Source organism: Leptidea sinapis, chromosome 15, assembly GCF_905404315.1.
Source record: "Leptidea sinapis chromosome 15, ilLepSina1.1, whole genome shotgun sequence".
Classification (NCBI taxonomy): domain Eukaryota; kingdom Metazoa; phylum Arthropoda; class Insecta; order Lepidoptera; family Pieridae; genus Leptidea; species Leptidea sinapis.
Window position 1 is genome coordinate 736,483 of NC_066279.1, and position 16,902 is coordinate 753,384.

The 16,902-nt window shown below is 35.5% G+C and overlaps 1 protein-coding gene across 4 annotated transcripts in view; it reads left to right on the plus strand.

The window, feature by feature from the left end:
* LOC126968423 (CLIP domain-containing serine protease B15-like) overlaps positions 1-11,191 on the plus strand; it is a 30,086-nt gene extending 18,895 nt beyond the window's left edge. For 2 of the 4 annotated variants that reach the window (XM_050813453.1, XM_050813451.1), the window contains exons 2-8: positions 295-402; positions 868-979; positions 1,699-1,841; positions 3,857-3,937; positions 6,804-6,886; positions 9,493-9,609; positions 11,005-11,191. In XM_050813453.1, coding sequence (XP_050669410.1) covers positions 295-402; positions 868-979; positions 1,699-1,841; positions 3,857-3,937; positions 6,804-6,886; positions 9,493-9,609; positions 11,005-11,112 — 752 coding nt within the window. In that variant the 3' untranslated portion in view covers positions 11,113-11,191. Of the gene's footprint in view, positions 1-173; positions 403-867; positions 980-1,698; positions 1,842-3,856; positions 3,938-6,803; positions 6,887-9,492; positions 9,610-11,004 lie in introns of those variants that run through there. The other 2 variants (XM_050813452.1, XM_050813454.1) reach the window with 2 other exon arrangements.
* The last annotated feature ends 5,711 nt before the right edge of the window (positions 11,192-16,902 follow it).

Sequence of the window (16,902 nt, forward strand, 5' to 3'; positions counted from 1 at the left end):
TAATTTTGAGTAGTTTTATTTTTATTTATTTCTTCAATTTTTTTTTTCGACTTCAACAAATACATGCATATAAGTTTTATTAAGATCATAAATCAATTAATGCATTTTTATTTCTGCCAGAACTTTGCCAAACCAAGAATGTTACAAATATTTTTTCATATACTTGCATTAATTTTATCATAGTTGGTAAAAGTTCCTTATAAATATGTATCCATATCTTAGTATCGTTGAGTACAGAATTAATGCCTAAGTATCTGTTAAATAGAACTAAACTTATTTTGACATGTTCCTCAGGCGATGTTTTGCAGTTTGGCTGTGATAAGTCGAATGCCGTGCTAAATGAAGGTAATGTCGGAGAGAACGGCGCCTTACCGTGGCTTGGGGTGCTCCGAGTTCATGTGCGTAAGTAATTTTATTTTCATAATGTATCAATTTTATCCTTATTAGCTTAGCAAATGATAAATAAATAGACAAGTGGAAGTAGGACTTGTACATCCATGCAATGGTATAATAACAATAAAACTTTGATTTGAAATCATATTTTTAAAATAAAAAATATTTTATTTAATTGATTACCTTATAAACAGTTTTTGTCGTTTTTAAATGTATATAGAAATATAAAGAAGTATAAAGGCCGGCAACGCTCCTGTGATTCCTCTGGTGTTGCAAGAGATTGTGGGCGGCGGTGATCACTTAACAACAGGTACGCTCGTTTGTCCTCAAACACCATAAAAAAAAAGAAATTCTATCGCTGTGAAATAAAGTAATCAAATTTCTTCCAAACAGTTTTCTGTTAATTTATGTGTGTTTTTTTAATTATAACTATTTTTATGGATAAATCTATTCTATGGATATTTTTCTAATCAGATATTACTGGGAAGGATCCAAGGATTGGATTAACTGGCATTCTGCTTGTAAAAGCAAACTATGCAATCTCAAACGCCGATGACGTAGCCAAAATACCGAAGTATATCTTGAGGTAAGAATTTGTTTTTTAAATTTTTATTGTTCTATATTATGGAAATTATATATATTGATCAATATCGGACCAAGGATTAGCATCACTCTCGGATTTATATATGCTAGAATACACACCAAAAAAGAACTGTTTGTTTGCTAACTAATACGAAATACAAACCCACTTAAAGCGAGCTAAGTCTCCCTTAGTTCATTTGAGCAAACCTTACCCGAACGAGCGTATCATCGTGACGGCCCAGTCTCATTAACTGCAAACAAAATAAAGCTCTCAGAATTCATGACGACAAAAATATTTTTTGTGCCATCTGGTAAATCATGGTCTCTTGCATTATTGTTATTTAATATCAAAATATTGTCACCGCTGGAGATAGTTAAATGATTATTATGATTTGCCTAACGAAGTTAATGTGTCCTCACGTTCCGTTTAGGTTACAGAGTGAGTTTTTGTGGGCCATACCTTGCACTATGTAATTATTATACAACCTACCTACTAATTACCTACGACTTTTGATGATAAAGAACTTAACTATCATTATTACAATCCGGATATGTGGCGTTTGTTCTCAGTACGGATCTCAAGGAACTTTCCTCCACGTCCAATCAATTGAATTTTCTTGTAAAGTATCTCTAGCAAACCTTAATGGGTACCTCCAGAACATCGAGCAGTTCCTTTTGTATCTATTTGCTGTTTCTCCTTTCCATAAACATTATTTATTTCAGGTCAGACAGTAAAGCAATGTTCATAGCCACAAATAATACGCCGTGGTACTGCGGTGTTAAGGATTTGATGCTGCATCCGGAATATGATGTATCTAACCCGAACACTATTGCACTTATAGAACTAGCTACTAATATTTACGAAGGTATGACTCTTTCATGAGATAAAGCGACAAAACGATCCAGACGTTCATCGGAAGGTAAGTGATACTCTGCCCATTTCTAAGCAGTGCTGCTCAGGATTCTTGAAACATTCTGAGCGGCATCTTAATTGCGACCATCACTTTGAGACATAATATGTTCAAGTAACCGATACATAGAATAATTGTTATTAATTGTTCCAAAGAGCTGTTTCATCGGATTCCTGCCGCCGACGACCTTCGCACGACACGCCACAAATTATGATATCATCCCTACCATCTGGTTATGTGGCGGTCCTCCACAGTGCAGTTTTAAAGGAGTTTTCGTCCACGTACTACAACGCTGCGGAATGAGCTTCCTTGTGCGGTGTTTCCGGGGCGATACGACATGGGTACCTTCAAAATGACCGCGTACACCTTCCTTAAAGGCCGGCAACGCTCCTGTGATTCCTCTGGTGTTGCAAGCAAATACGCTTGTTTGTCCTCCTTTTCAGTTAAAAAAAAATATAAAAATGCTTGCACTACTGCTTCGCGGCAGAAAAGGACTTCGTTGTGGCATTCAGTTAGCCGGCATCCTCTGCAAAAAGCCTCCCACTTCTATTATTTTCTTCATCTTTTCCGTATCTAATAAGTATCTATCTAATAAGTAAAAGTACAACTTTAAATTTGTAACCAAATTTGTTATTTTAAGTTATCATCCCCACCATCTGGATGTGTGGCGGACCTCCACAGTGCGGTTTTCAAGGAGCTTTTTTCCTCGTACTACAACCAGCTTCCTTGTGCGGTGTTTCCGGGACGATACGACATGGGTACCTTCAAAAAAAGCGCGTACACCTTCCTTAAAGGCCGGCAACGCTCTTGTGATTCCTCTGGTGTTGCAAGAGAATGTGGGCGGCGGTGATCACTTAACACCAGGTGACCCGTACGCTCGTTTGTCCTCCTATTCCATAAAAAAAAATTATAACCAAAATTTATGAACGATGCAGGACTCGAACGCGCCCCTCTCTGGTACCGTCCGAGTGCTCTTACCAACTGAGTTAATCGTTCGAGTGACGCGTGGATCGTAAATCTTGGTATTTCTTGTTCAACTCTCAGGTTGTGGCTTCATCTACAGCATCTACTTTACAGTTGATAACCAATAAATGCATATTATTAGGAATTTGACTTGAGATCTCGCTCTTCCAAATCTAAAGAATTTACAATCGCTCATAAATATTGGTTGCAAAATAATTAATGACTTTAAAGTAACAAGTTGTTAAGTATTCAATAGGAACTTATAACTTAGACTACGATTCCCGTTCAACTATTAATACATCCATTTTTGTGGGAATCACTATTGTACTTAAATAATTTGGATGTCTAGATAGAGTCTAGCTGCGAGGCAATGCATGTCAACAGGCCGGGCTTACTATTGTAGTGTGTCTTACACTCGCGTTAAGGCAGTCACTTTGTTTTAGTGTGCGTGCGTTGTTGAAAATAGAGGCTAATAGTTCGCCGTTATTTTTTCGACGCGTTTACAGTTTTTGGGTTTATCTAGATATTATATAAGTTATCTAAGCTAGTGTCGTTATAACAACAACTAAAAAATAAAACAAAAGACCGTGAATTCCAAAATCACAAAAAAGTATTTAACGTAAAATACATATTACGTTACAAAGCCGAGCGGGATAGTTCAGTCTCATTCAAAAACCATACAGTTAATGGCATCTAAAGAAATTTCTGTAATAACTTTCGCCTACCAATCCCCTCCTTGACCTGATAATGTTGTGATATTTGTACTAATTTTTATTTTAATACCCATAGATAGCAATAGAGTGTGTGAGAGAAATAATGTAAAGAAAGAAAGAAAAATCATTTATTTACTTAGGTTAAAATGAAACTGATGAATGTCAAAGATTTTACCAACACTTTGGAAAAGTATAACTTTAATGAGAAGAAGTAGAAGTAACTCATTAAGCGATGCCAATTCCTAATTAACAACCTTCTGGGCAAATGATTAGATTATGCTTTCATGATTTCAGCGCCAAATTTGAATTCGATTTGCTGGCCGTATCAACAGTATAATGCTTCGAGCAATTTGTATGCAATTGGATTTACTGACGGTAAGTAGAATTATATTTGTACAGAATTATAAGCCGGTATAAAAATTATGTGTTTAAAATGACAATGGAATCCAAAAAATAAGTGGCATCTATAGCTTATGCGAAAAAAGAACCGACATAAGATTTGAGGGCGCAGTTTTATTTAATTACTTTATATTTGTAATGTTGACAACACAATATTAAGAATTTGACATCTTGATACTTGTAAATTATTTTAGAATATAATGTTTTCATATTCCTTCTTAATAAATATTTTATATTATAAGCCATATAAAAGTCATTATATTAGTTTCATTTTATGCCACGACGGTTCTCTTTCCGTACAAACTTTAACCGTCTACAAAATAATATTCTTTCAGTTTGACAGTGGATTGCGAAATGTTTGCATTCTAATTGTATATATATCTAATACAAAAATATGGCAGGCTTACAAAAGTGCCGTACTTTTGTATTGTAATTATTAGATTTGCCTTTGGACACATCTCTCGGCGCGAGAGTTAGTCCATAGAGCGCCTTGTCGTGCAGGGCACAGTAGAGGGCACTAGAAGGCGAGGAACGTCGCCCATGCGATGGCCCGACCAATTTAAGTCTGCTTTAGGCGGTCCCTTGAATGAATGTACCAGACTGTCAGAAAGGAGGGAAAAGTGGTGAATGCTCGTGGCGCGAACCACATGTACCCCAAAAGATTTCACTTCGCGATGACCACGGCCGCTCTGCCAAGAGTGTCAGGAAGAAGAAGAAGATCCTTCAACTTGCTATACTATTTTTTTATTATGATAATAAGGGACGAGACGAGCAGAACATTCAGCTGATGGTAATGGATACGCCCTGCCCTGCAGAAAACCCAAAAAATCTGAGCGGCAATACAATTATTGCGCTCGTCACCATCAGACATAAGATGTTAAGTCTCATTTGCCCAGTTGTTTCACTAGCTACGGCGCCCTTCAGACCGAAACACAATAATGCTTACACATTACCGCTTCACGGCAGAAGTTGGAGCCGTGTGGTACCCATAATCTAGCTGATAACTGATAAACATTTAACTTTAAATATTTCTGCAAGTAATTACATGTATTTGAATTTGAGTTTCGGTTTAAAATTTCATCCATGGTGAATTATAAAAACTGTGATGGGCGAGCATAATGGCTTACCAACAAGCCCCAAGCACACCGTTGATCAATAAAAAATCGGAACTAAACATATCGAAATTAATAAATTTTACCGTTACTCGAAACATGCCAATCACATCTAGTCAACAATGTTGATGATACACATTATAAAGGCGAGAGACTATTTTCCACTTAGGAACCAGTCTGTCGATCCACATAATTATACATCTTATGATGATTACGATGATCGTTAGGTGTGTTCTATTTTAAATTTTATGAAGGAAATATGTTGCAGCCTAGTAAAGAATATATCCGGGAAAAATAGGGATTTTTACCTTCTGATACTGCATTTTAATTTAATGATAATACGAAAGTTCCTGAAATAAATATAACATCAGAAGCGGAGAGAAAGATAATGGTTCCAAAGATTAAAATTACTACAGCAAAAGATTAACGGCCGTTAACAATAATCAGTCTATCTCCGGTTGTGGCCTACTTGAGATAAAAAATTTAACTATCGTTGATTTTTCTGTCCCAATAAACTTATCACATATACGCTGTCCTTCAATGGGAGGATATATAGCTTACCAGCGATAGAAGTTTGTATGGAAATTGCAATTCACGCGTCCCAATATAAGGCGATAAGAATGGCTTTAACTGGTAAGTCGGGACAGCTTCAGATTATTGACAGCTAATTACTGATATTAGAAGGTAGTAATTTATCTCTATCTGTAGATAGTATATTGGGAATGGCCGTAAATGTATGTGGTGCCAGTCATATACAACGAGATAGCGTGGCTGAGGAGTGTTCTTAAACTAAAAAAAAAATACAGTTAAATTTATAATGAAAAATGCGCTGTTGAAAAGCATTAAATAACTCTCACCAACTGTTGTCCATGCTTATATAAATCGTTTCTTTCTCTAATAGTAATAATTCTAATAATGTTTAGTTAAGTTCTAATAGTATACTTTAAAGTAGTAATTAAGTTTGTACACATAATTTAATTTTTTTAAGCTCTATAACTTGCCAACAAAATTTAAAGTATGGCAAGATATATCAATAAGTTGAAAGTGTACATATTAAATTAAAAAAAAAACGTACTTTGCGGATGTCTCTATGGCTTTTTTGTTCGTATTCTACAATACCTATAAAGAGAATTATACCATTTGTTCTTAACTTTCTTGTACGAACAACCAAAATGTGGAGTAGCTTTCTTCCGCAATGTTTTCTTAAAAATTTGGAGTGGTTATGTATAAGGTGTTACGAGAGAGATCATGTTTTAACATTTGATGAGAAAGAAGCTAACATGCCCTTTGCATCTCATAAAACAGCCATACTTTTTTATGGCATAGGAGGAGAAACGAACGTACGGGTCACCTGGTGTTAAGTGATCAGCGCCGCCCACATTCTCTTGCAATCACAGGAGCGTTGTCGGCCTTTAAGGAAGGTGTACGCGCGTACCCATGTCGTATCGTCCCGGATACACCGCACAAGGAAGTTCATTCCACAGCTTTGTGTGGAAGAAAGCTCCTTGAAAACCGAACTGTGGAGGACCGCCAAACATCCAGATGGTGGGGATGATATCCTAACTTGTGGCGTGTCGTGCGAAGGTGGAATTCGGTGGCAGGAATCAGATGAGACATATTTTTCATGTATTTCACTCGATTGATCATTAATGATCGTGCTTCACATTGGTCCTTCGATCCAAGTAATTTTAGTGTGGTGCTTTGGAACAATAACTCTTTTATTTCCGCAGAAAACAAATTACTTGAAAAAGTAATTTACAAAATGCAATTTGTCAACAGAAATATGTGTGATGAGTTCTACAATAAAATCGGTGTAAGTTTTTTGTAAGCAGCTTTATTAATAGTAAAGTTAGAATCTAGAATAGTTTACTAACACTTCCAGTTATACCCGCGGAGAAATATTACCTATGTGTTTACTTAATCGTACGTGGATATTGTTGGCCATACTTTTTAACTTTACTTCTACACAATTTGTTATGTTTGTAAAGTGATAACCTTGAGTTCTGGGATAATTTGAAAACAAAATTTATGAACCCGCGACCTCTCGCGTTCCGTGTGAGCGCTCTTCCCACTGAGCCAACCGTCCGATGGTCGTATCGTTGATAAATCTTGAATGCTTTATTTAACTCTCAGGCTGTTGCTTTATCTACAGAACTTTACAGTTGATTACCGGCTCAACCCCAATATTTTCATATAAGGAAATTGACATGACATTTTGCTCTTGCAAATCTGAACATTTTGTATGTTTTAAAGTGACAACCCTCACTTCTGGGATTAATTACGATTATAGTTTATGCACGATGCGGGATAAATTTTGTTTGTGTAATTTACTTCAATATATGTTATAATAATTATATATATTACAAAAATGTTACAAATTTTGAATATCGTAATATGGTAATTATTAAGATATCAGTAGGCAGTTGTCAGTTTGCAGAATGCACTTTTGACTGGTGATTTTAAAAGTGCCTCGCTGGGTCTGACGTCACTATGTCATTACTAAGATGGCGGCTTGTCCTATTCTCAAGGTATAACACGAGGATTCACTACATGTACCCAAATGCAACGAATTGATTTCTTCTCCTTAGTAGGTAACGTAGGTAGGCGGTTAAATATACACGTAGGGTGAGATTTCTTGCTATGTTTATTGTACTTCAATCACGTCCGTAAGTACTCTGTGACCGGCTCGATCGCTTGGCATTGCGTATAGACGTCGCTTCATTGTCTGTCTTCTGCAGCATTTATTACGGAGAGTGTTCCGAAGTACTGCTTGATATGATGTTAAACATTATCCTCATCGCCTGGATTTATTACTCTACAATGCCAGAAGAACATTAGAGGCCTAACTCCCAACTTAAAGGTACAAACAAACTATAACTTGTATATCTCTGCGTGGTGTTTCCTGGACGATACGACTTGAACCTGGTGACCATCAGATGGCCCGTATGCTTATCTGTTTTCATATTGCATAAAAATGCCTTTACCTTTACGCGGTGTAGGTTTCTCAGAGAGTTGAAAGGAAAAAAGTACTCACTGTATCACACGTACCGTTTTGGATCTACATACATGTTCATGTTGATGAAAATTTTGTGTGTTAAGCTATATTACAGAATAACAGCTGTCTCTTGTGTTTCTATTTCTCTGTGTGTTTGTTTGTATGTGGGTGTGAATGAATGTTAATAAAATAAATGTTGCTAATTATTTTAATTTATTTTATTAACGTTGATGATTTCTCATAAATAAAATATATTCATCATTTTGTGATCCTCTTTCTTTCTTATTCGATGTCACCCCTGGAAAACCAATTTTTAAGTAGGTAATTGTTAATATCAATGATTCGATGTCGTTTATCTGTTATCCTTGCGGCTACTATCATTATTTCACCAAATTGAGGACGTTTTGAGAAAAGGAAAGGTCCGAAGCACCTGGAACCGGCGAGCATGTATAAAAAAGATTAATTAATGTAGAGGAAGCACGTGAGGTTTGTAAGGATAGAAGCAAGTGTCATAAAAATTATCTTTTTTATGACAGTCAGGAATGAGACGAGCAGGACATTCAGCTGATAGTAATTGATACACCCTGCCTATTAAAATGTAGTGCCGCTCACGATTGTTGAAAAACCCAAAAATTCTGACCGGAACTACCCTTGCGCTCGTCATCTTGAGACATAAGATGTTAAGTCTCATTTGCCCAGTAATTTCACTAGCTACGGCGCCCTTCAGACCGAAACACAATAATGTATACACATTACTGCTTCACGGCAGGAATAGGTGCCATTATGGTAACCATAATCTAGCCGGCTCTTGTGCAAAGGAGCCTCCCACTGGGAAGCTGTCTCTGCCTACCCTGATGGTAACAAGCCGTGTGCTATTATTATTGTTATTTTTTTAAGTCAGCCACGAAATAAAAGGTAAATGTGGCAAATAGAACACACCTACTTGAAATTTTTATTATTATTAATTTATTGGTTACTGTAAAGGAAATCTTGAGATTGTTCGGTCTTTTAGAGAGGATGGTTGAAATTGGCAATTGTGTATAAAAGCGTTGAGAAAAGTCGACCAGGGCGTAAATCTCACGACTAAATCAGGTATAGGTAGGAATTATTGGGAGAAGCCTGAGGGACTCTATATTTTAGTGATTTATAGTGCTGTTGTCTAATGCTTTGTGGCCGCCATTTTGAAATAAGTTTATGCTAACGCTGTCAAGTGGCAAATGTCAATGCTATTATTTGAGATTCGAATGCGTCTTAGTATGTTTGTGTTTTTTCGGAGATTTAATTGTTGCAATCTGAATGTGTGTTTACAAAAATTGATAGCTTCTCGTAACGAATACATTATTTTATAGAATAATATTTTTTGCTGGAATTGAACTCCGAAGGGAATCAATATACTCTATTTAAAACGTAATCTAATTATGCAGGTTCCTAAAGAAATATATCCCCGCTACCAATGTGGGTACGCGACCAACAATAAGAACAACTGCAAGTGGGATAACGGTATGATCCTTGCATCTAACTCGACTGGCCACTGGACTGGGGTGAGTTAAACTTAAGGCCGGGGACCGAGCCAACGGCCTTGAGGAACCGAGCGGAGCTAGGTTACCTCTCTCGCACAAGATCGCCATTGTTTTAATTCACAATAAGAAACATTTTTAATTTATTACAAACATAATAAAAGTATTTATAAAAATAACAAAACTATGACATATTAAATAGTATTGGTAAATAATTTTTATCTAAATTAAATGATTAAAATGGCTCCAATTGTAAAAATTAGGGGTACTTTGGTGATTTTTTTTGCAACGTCTATTTAAGATAGAAATGTAAAGAAAAAATTAATTTTCTTCTAATATTCTGTAGATATATCATTATTTTTTGTAAAAATAAAAGCTTTATACAAACTGTTAAGAAATCGTTATAATTGTGCGCTATTTTAGCGATTTCTTGGGATAGCGGCCTTAAAAGTCAAATTCCTTACAACGTTATTCAACATAATATTATACATAGGTACATTCGTATTTTCTTTCTTTCTTTCTTTCATTTTATCCAAATTTAATAAAATACAGGTAAAAGTCCGCTGAGTTTCTACGTCCGTTATTCTCAGGTCCAAGGCATAAATTCGAAAGGGTGGAGTTTTTAACATTCAATATTCAAATTCAAATTCGAAAGACAACTTTCATCTATAATTTCAACGACTTTTTTTTTTTTTATGGAATAGGAGGACAAACGAGCGTACGGGTAACCTGGTGTTAAGTGATCACCGCCGCCCACATTCTCTTGCAACACCACAAGAGGAATCACAAGAGCGTTGCCGGCCTTTAAGGAAGGTGTAAGCGCTTTTTTTGAAGGTACCCATGTCGTATTGTCCCGGAAACACCGCCCAAGGAAGCTCATTCCACAGCTTTGTAGTACGTGGAAGAAAGCTCCTTGAAAACCGCACTGTGGAGGACCGCCGCACATCCAGATGGTGGGGATGATATCCTAATTTGTGGCGTGTCGTGCGAAGGTGAAATTCGGTGGCAGGAATCATGTTGAACAGCTCTTCGGAACACTACCCGTGATAAATGCGGTAGAAGACACACAATGAAGCGACGTCTCTACGCAACGCCAAGTGATTCAGCCGTTCACAGAGCACTGGGTCCCCTACAATTCGAGCTGCTCTGCGTTGCACGCGGTCAAATGGATCGAGCTGATACTGGGGTGCGCCAGACCAGAGATCACAGCAATGTCTTACGAATTTTCGATCAGGTCACGTGTCCTGATGCGAGTTTAACATTTTATACGCTAAAGAAGTCTTCACTTAAAAAAATGTAATTGGTCACGGCACAAGTGGAGACGATCCCTTTAGTTTCGAAGGGAGAAATAACCATTAGATTTTGGCACATAATTTAAAGAATTCATTCCTTTAACTTTCATGATAAATTAATTTTTAGATAGGATTCGGTATCCAAGGTCCTGGCTGCTCGGCACCAGCCCGATTCATCGAGCTTTATCCATATTTATCCTGGATAGACTCCGCTACTGATGAGATACCGGCATAACTGCGACAAAAACATCATTAATTAAATTAGAACTGTTAAATAATTAATGATTTAAAGTTTCATTGTTTTGATGCTTACAGCTTTGTATTTCATTATCTCCTTTATTAGTGGTGGATGGATTTATGTTACCGAAAAGTCTGCTGCTTGTTTTTTTTTTTTCAAATTAAAGTTATTACATTTTTTACTACTTTTATACAGGGTGTAACTTCTCGGCCACCCAGTATATGTTATGGCATTTAATATTTTGACGTAAGAGCATTTTGTTGCATCACATGGCATTTATTATAATTGAAATGATTTGTAAGGCGATGAAGCTATAAAAGTTCATTTACAAGAGTGGCAATGAGTCTCTTCTCATTAAAGCTCAACCTTTTCCAAAGTGGTGGTAAATGTCAAAAAAAAAAGAAAACTTTTAACATTCATTGGTGTTACCTCCTTGACCTACATAAATAAAGTTATTTTGATGTGATCTGATGTCATAAATCATGTTTTGGTACTACAGAAATGCGAAATAATGTGGAAGTTTGGTCTATCTTGGATGATCTTGAAGGACGTTGGAGGCTTCTTTGCACCGGAACGCCACCTAGGTTGAAATAGCTGCGGGGATTTTTTCTGCCGTGAAGCATTAATGTCTTTAATCCTGTAACAATTCAAGCTCTGCGAACGGCTGGATCACTTGGCGTTGCGTAGAGACGTCGCTTCATTGTGTGTCTTCTACCACATTTATCAAGAGGAATGTTCCAAAGAGCTGTTTAACCTGATTCCTGCCGCCGAATTCCACCTTCGCACGACTCGCCGTTAGCACTCGCAAGTTAAGATATCATCCCCACCATCTGGATGTGTGGCGGTCCTCCACAGTGCGATTTTCAAGGAGCTTTCTTCCGCGTACTACAACGCTGTGGAATGAGCTTCCTTGTGCGGTGTTTCCGGGACGATACGACATGAGTACCTTCAAAGAAAGCGCGTACACCTTCCTGAAAAGGCCGGCAACGCTCTTGTGATTCCTCTGGTGTTGCAAGAGAATGTGGGCGGCGTTGATCACTTGTGTTCCTATTCCATAAAAAAAGGCAGCTTCAATGACGCTACCTAGGTTAGCTTAGTTCGCTTACTCCCCTCCTACCATATTGTAGAGGATGGAAGCGAGCATGATGAAACCAGTCTAAGCAACCAAATTATCAAGCCTGCAACACTGCAGCAAGACTGAATTGATTAACGTCGTTATTATAGGCAGAGGTGTTCAACAGGCGCAGTAAGCGCCATACGCGTCATCTCATGGAAAAGCAAAACAACATGTCAAAAACATAGTAAATTGTTGGTATAAATAATAATATATCAGCGATGATGGTGCGACGAAGAATTCTCGCCTCGAGCCACTTGAAAGAGATGTTCTTTAATTTATTGGTATTTAAGATAACGACAATGCATTTGCTACATTTTAATTATAAACGAATAATAAACGATATCTTTTTAAATTAAGCAATAAAAAGTGGGAGTGGCAATCGCGTATTGAGGGATTGATGATATTATGGTCTATGGTCTTAAAAAAATTATATAAATATTATATACATCTGATTTTTCGTTCTCTTTACAGAACTAAAAACAATTATTACACACGTTTTAATCCATTAAAAGTATTTTTATGAATAAATTTATCGTAACGAAAAAATATTTTAACAAAAAAACAACCGACTTCAAAAACACTATTCCAAACAATAGATATAGTATGCACTAAAAGTATAAAAATAATTGCGTATTTTTTTACAATCTAATTTTTGTTACGATAATTGTAATTTTTGGAATCGGTGTCCTTCCGCCGCGAACCGCTCTCGCTTTTCGCCTCCTCACTACTCAAGCACATCTCACCTATAACTATGTATGTAGTTACAAACCGATGACACCGACTCCAAAATTACAATAATTGTAACTAGAATTAGATTGTATGAAAATACGCCATTATTTTTAGACTTTTTAGTGGATATTATATCTATTGTTTTGGAATAGTGTTTTTGGAGTGGGTTGTTTATTGGTCAAATATTTTTTATTTTTTGATTTTTAGTGAATTTGCAGTACACTAACTAACAATTTATCTAAATATGTGTAGATATACAAAGTTCAATGCAACAATGAACGTAAGCGCTTTGTATGAAAGAAATACCATGATGCAGCAAGGACGTATTTTAAATTATGGGTTATAGCTAATAAGCCTCGTAGTGGTACATTATATGAATTGATGCGGTCGTCAAGGAATAACTTTCGATCCGCATTAAGAAAGTGTCAAATGGGTCAAGAACAATTCAAATATGATTTATTGGCTAAATACCACACTTATAAAAATTTTGTTAAATTTTGGCGTATCACAAATTCTTGTAAAGGGCCTAGGTCAATCCCTATATCGCCAATAACTTTAAAATGCATTTTCATGTTGATTCTTTAGCGGTGAACAATGTATATTATGAAACTGATTTTTGTAAGCAGGTAGATTTTGTAATTAAGGATTCTGATGTAGTTAGATCTTTTAAAAGTCTTAAAAGAGGTAAATCCTCCGGCCACGATAAATTCAATATTGAACATTTAGTGTATGCTGGACCCTCTCTAATCACAGTGTTAACTGCTTTGTTTAATTATTTCATAAAGCATAACATATTGCCATTGGATTTAATGAGGACTACAGTTGTCCCTGTAACCAAAAACAGAATGGGTGATCTTTCTGATGTCAATAATTATAGACCAGTATCTTTATCAACTGTACTTTCTAAAGTTTTTGAACAGATTTTGTTACCATTATTGGAGAATACAATAAAACTTAATGAGCGACAGTTTGGATTTAGGCCTAACCTTTCAACTGATCTAGCTATATTTTCTTTAAAAAATTGTATTGCTTATTACACAGAAAGAAAAACATCAGTATATGCCTGTTTTCTTGATTTAAGCAAAGCTTTTGACCGTGTGGTGTACGATAAGTTATGGGGTAAGTTAGAAAGGGCTGGCGTGCCAGACGGCATTATCCGCATTTTGAGGTATTGGTATCAAAATCAACAAAATGTAGTAAAATGGCAAAGTTCATATTCAGATCCTTACATTCTAAACTGTGGAGTAAGACAGGGTGGTTTAACTTCTCCATTGTTGTTTAATCTGTATGTTAATGACTTGATTGATGAACTGAGTGAGACTCATGTTGGATGTCATATATGAGGATTTAATGTTAATAACCTGAGCTACGCAGATGACATGGTTCTCCTCAGTCCCTCAATCAGAGGACTCAGAGTGATGGTGGGAATCTGTCAAAAATATGCAAGTAACCATGGTTTACTTTATAATGAAAAAAAAAGTAATGTTTTAGTGTTTCGATCGGGGCGAGGTCCTAACTGCGTCCCTCCAATATATCTCAATAGAAAAGAGTTAGTAAATGTTAATCAATTTAAATATTTAGGCCATTTTGTTACCAGCACTCTGAGTGATGATGATGATATTGAGAGAGAGAGAAGAAATTTGTCAGTTAGGGCGAACATGATAATTAGAAGATTTCAGAAGTGAAGTAGGAATGTCAAAAAGCTACTGTTCACCACCTTCTGTCAGTCCTTTTATACAAGTAACTTGTGGGTGAAGTATACACGTAAAACTATGAACATTTTTAGAGTTCAATATAATAATGCTTTTAGGATGTTCTTGGGATTACCACGTTTTTGTAGTGCATCTCATATGTTTGCCTTATACAGAGTAGATGATTTTTATGCTATTCTGAGGAAAAAGATTTTTTCAATTAGGGATAGAATTAATAAAAATGAAAATAGTATATTAAGAGTCTTAAATAATGTACATAATTTTATTAATAGAAAATGGAATATTATTCTTAAATCTAAAAATAAATCTTTGTAATATTACTAATCCTAGAATAAGTTAATACTAACAATATATGGGCAATGCTGCCTGAAATAAATAAATTTATTATTATTATATTATTATATTTGTAATTTGATTACAGACAGTTAGAAATTCTGCCACAGATCGCACCCTTGCTGTAAGTCGTTAAGGAGTCCATTGATCATCAAATTCGACTACGACAATTACTTGACCTCAACTATGCTTTGGTAGATAACTTAACTATCCGGATCGCATAAAAAAGATTCGGCCGAGTATCGTTAATTTGCTCCTAAGAATTGAAGACTTCCGTTTCCGAATTTGCGCGAATTGCTTTATTTATCAGAATAAAAGTAGGTACTAGCATTTATGTGGTTAAGTCCAAAATTCATTATTGCGCTATCGTACACTTAAATGACATTTTATATAGCATAAATAATTTAACACTTCAGAACTATTACAATTATTTTACATTAAAAAGTTTATATCTCAGAAAAATCAACGAAAAGTGCTCAACGCCGCTAAAGAAGTTTTCACTTCAACAGCAGAATGTCGGGTGTATGTTACTTGGACAAATCAAACTAAATACTAATATAAATGTGTCTAATACGTAAGGCGTAATACAAATACTCTTATAAAATGCAAATCAAGTAGAACGAGCACCGTATCGGTTTTATTTTGAACGTGATAATTGTATTTGACGATCCCACATATAATAACTGTAAATGAAGTTTACAAGGCTGAGTACAGACCGGCTATTTACTGGCTTGTAGGACAACATCAGTGCGTTTACCATATTAATGTAATTATCTACACAAGAATGCATATTATCAGGTACGTGAAAGATGAATGATGTACAAAGTTTATTTTTAAATTGAAATTTTGGAGTGAGCTGTCCGCTGAACATTTTTTATGGATTGAATGTCATGTTCTGCTTGACAGGGGGTGCGATAAGTCCTAGCAAAGTTTATCTGAGTAATTCAGGCACAATTATAATAATTTATAATTTGATGAAAAATCCTTTATTTATTTATTTATTAGGCACTTCAACAGAATACATATTAATACATTTACAAATATAAACTCAACATTATTTACAATTCTAATGTGCACACCTATTAGAGAAATGCACAGCATTGACGAATAATAATTATTTGAATTAAGTGATTTATAACTAAGTACAAATGAAAGTACCTAAGTGTGAAAATTAATTTAAGTTACTAGGTTTATAGTTAGTTTGTAGTATGACTTAAAAGTATGTTAGTATTTTATTCTTAAGTAGGCCCTGATAGTCATTGAATATGTCTACATTTGGGTGTTTTCTAACAAGCATGTAATGTTCACCAGCTCTAATAATTGGGGCGTTTAGTCCTAAATTTGATTTTATAAGAGGTCCGCTAAATGTATTATGAATAATTTTAAGCGGATACCTCGAAGGTGCGGTGAAAAATATTTTAACGAGTAGCTCCGTATTATAGACATAATTGTTAACTATTTTGGAAATAAATAAGATATCAAACATTTTACAGCACGTGTTTAGGGTTTTTATCTTAAAGAAAGGAAGGCGCTTTGTGTAAGGATATCTGTGGCTAATTCCACTTGCTAAAAAAGCCAAGTATCTGCTGAAAGATCTTTGAATATTTTCAATGCGTTGCGAATGTATATTATAAAAGGGATTCCATATTACACAAGCATATTCTAAGTTACTTCGAACTAAAGCGTTGAAGAGATTAATTTTGGCGGATAAGAACTTAAACTCTTTTGAATTCCTTTTAGTAAAACCAAGCATTTGTGCAAAGTTAGTTACAATATCCTTTAATAAAATCTCTTATGACTTTTTGTTTTGATGACATTTAAAATGTTACAATTCGAGAAAAGAAAAAAAATATAATGAATCTTATGAAGGAATACGATTCATTTTAAAACTTTATT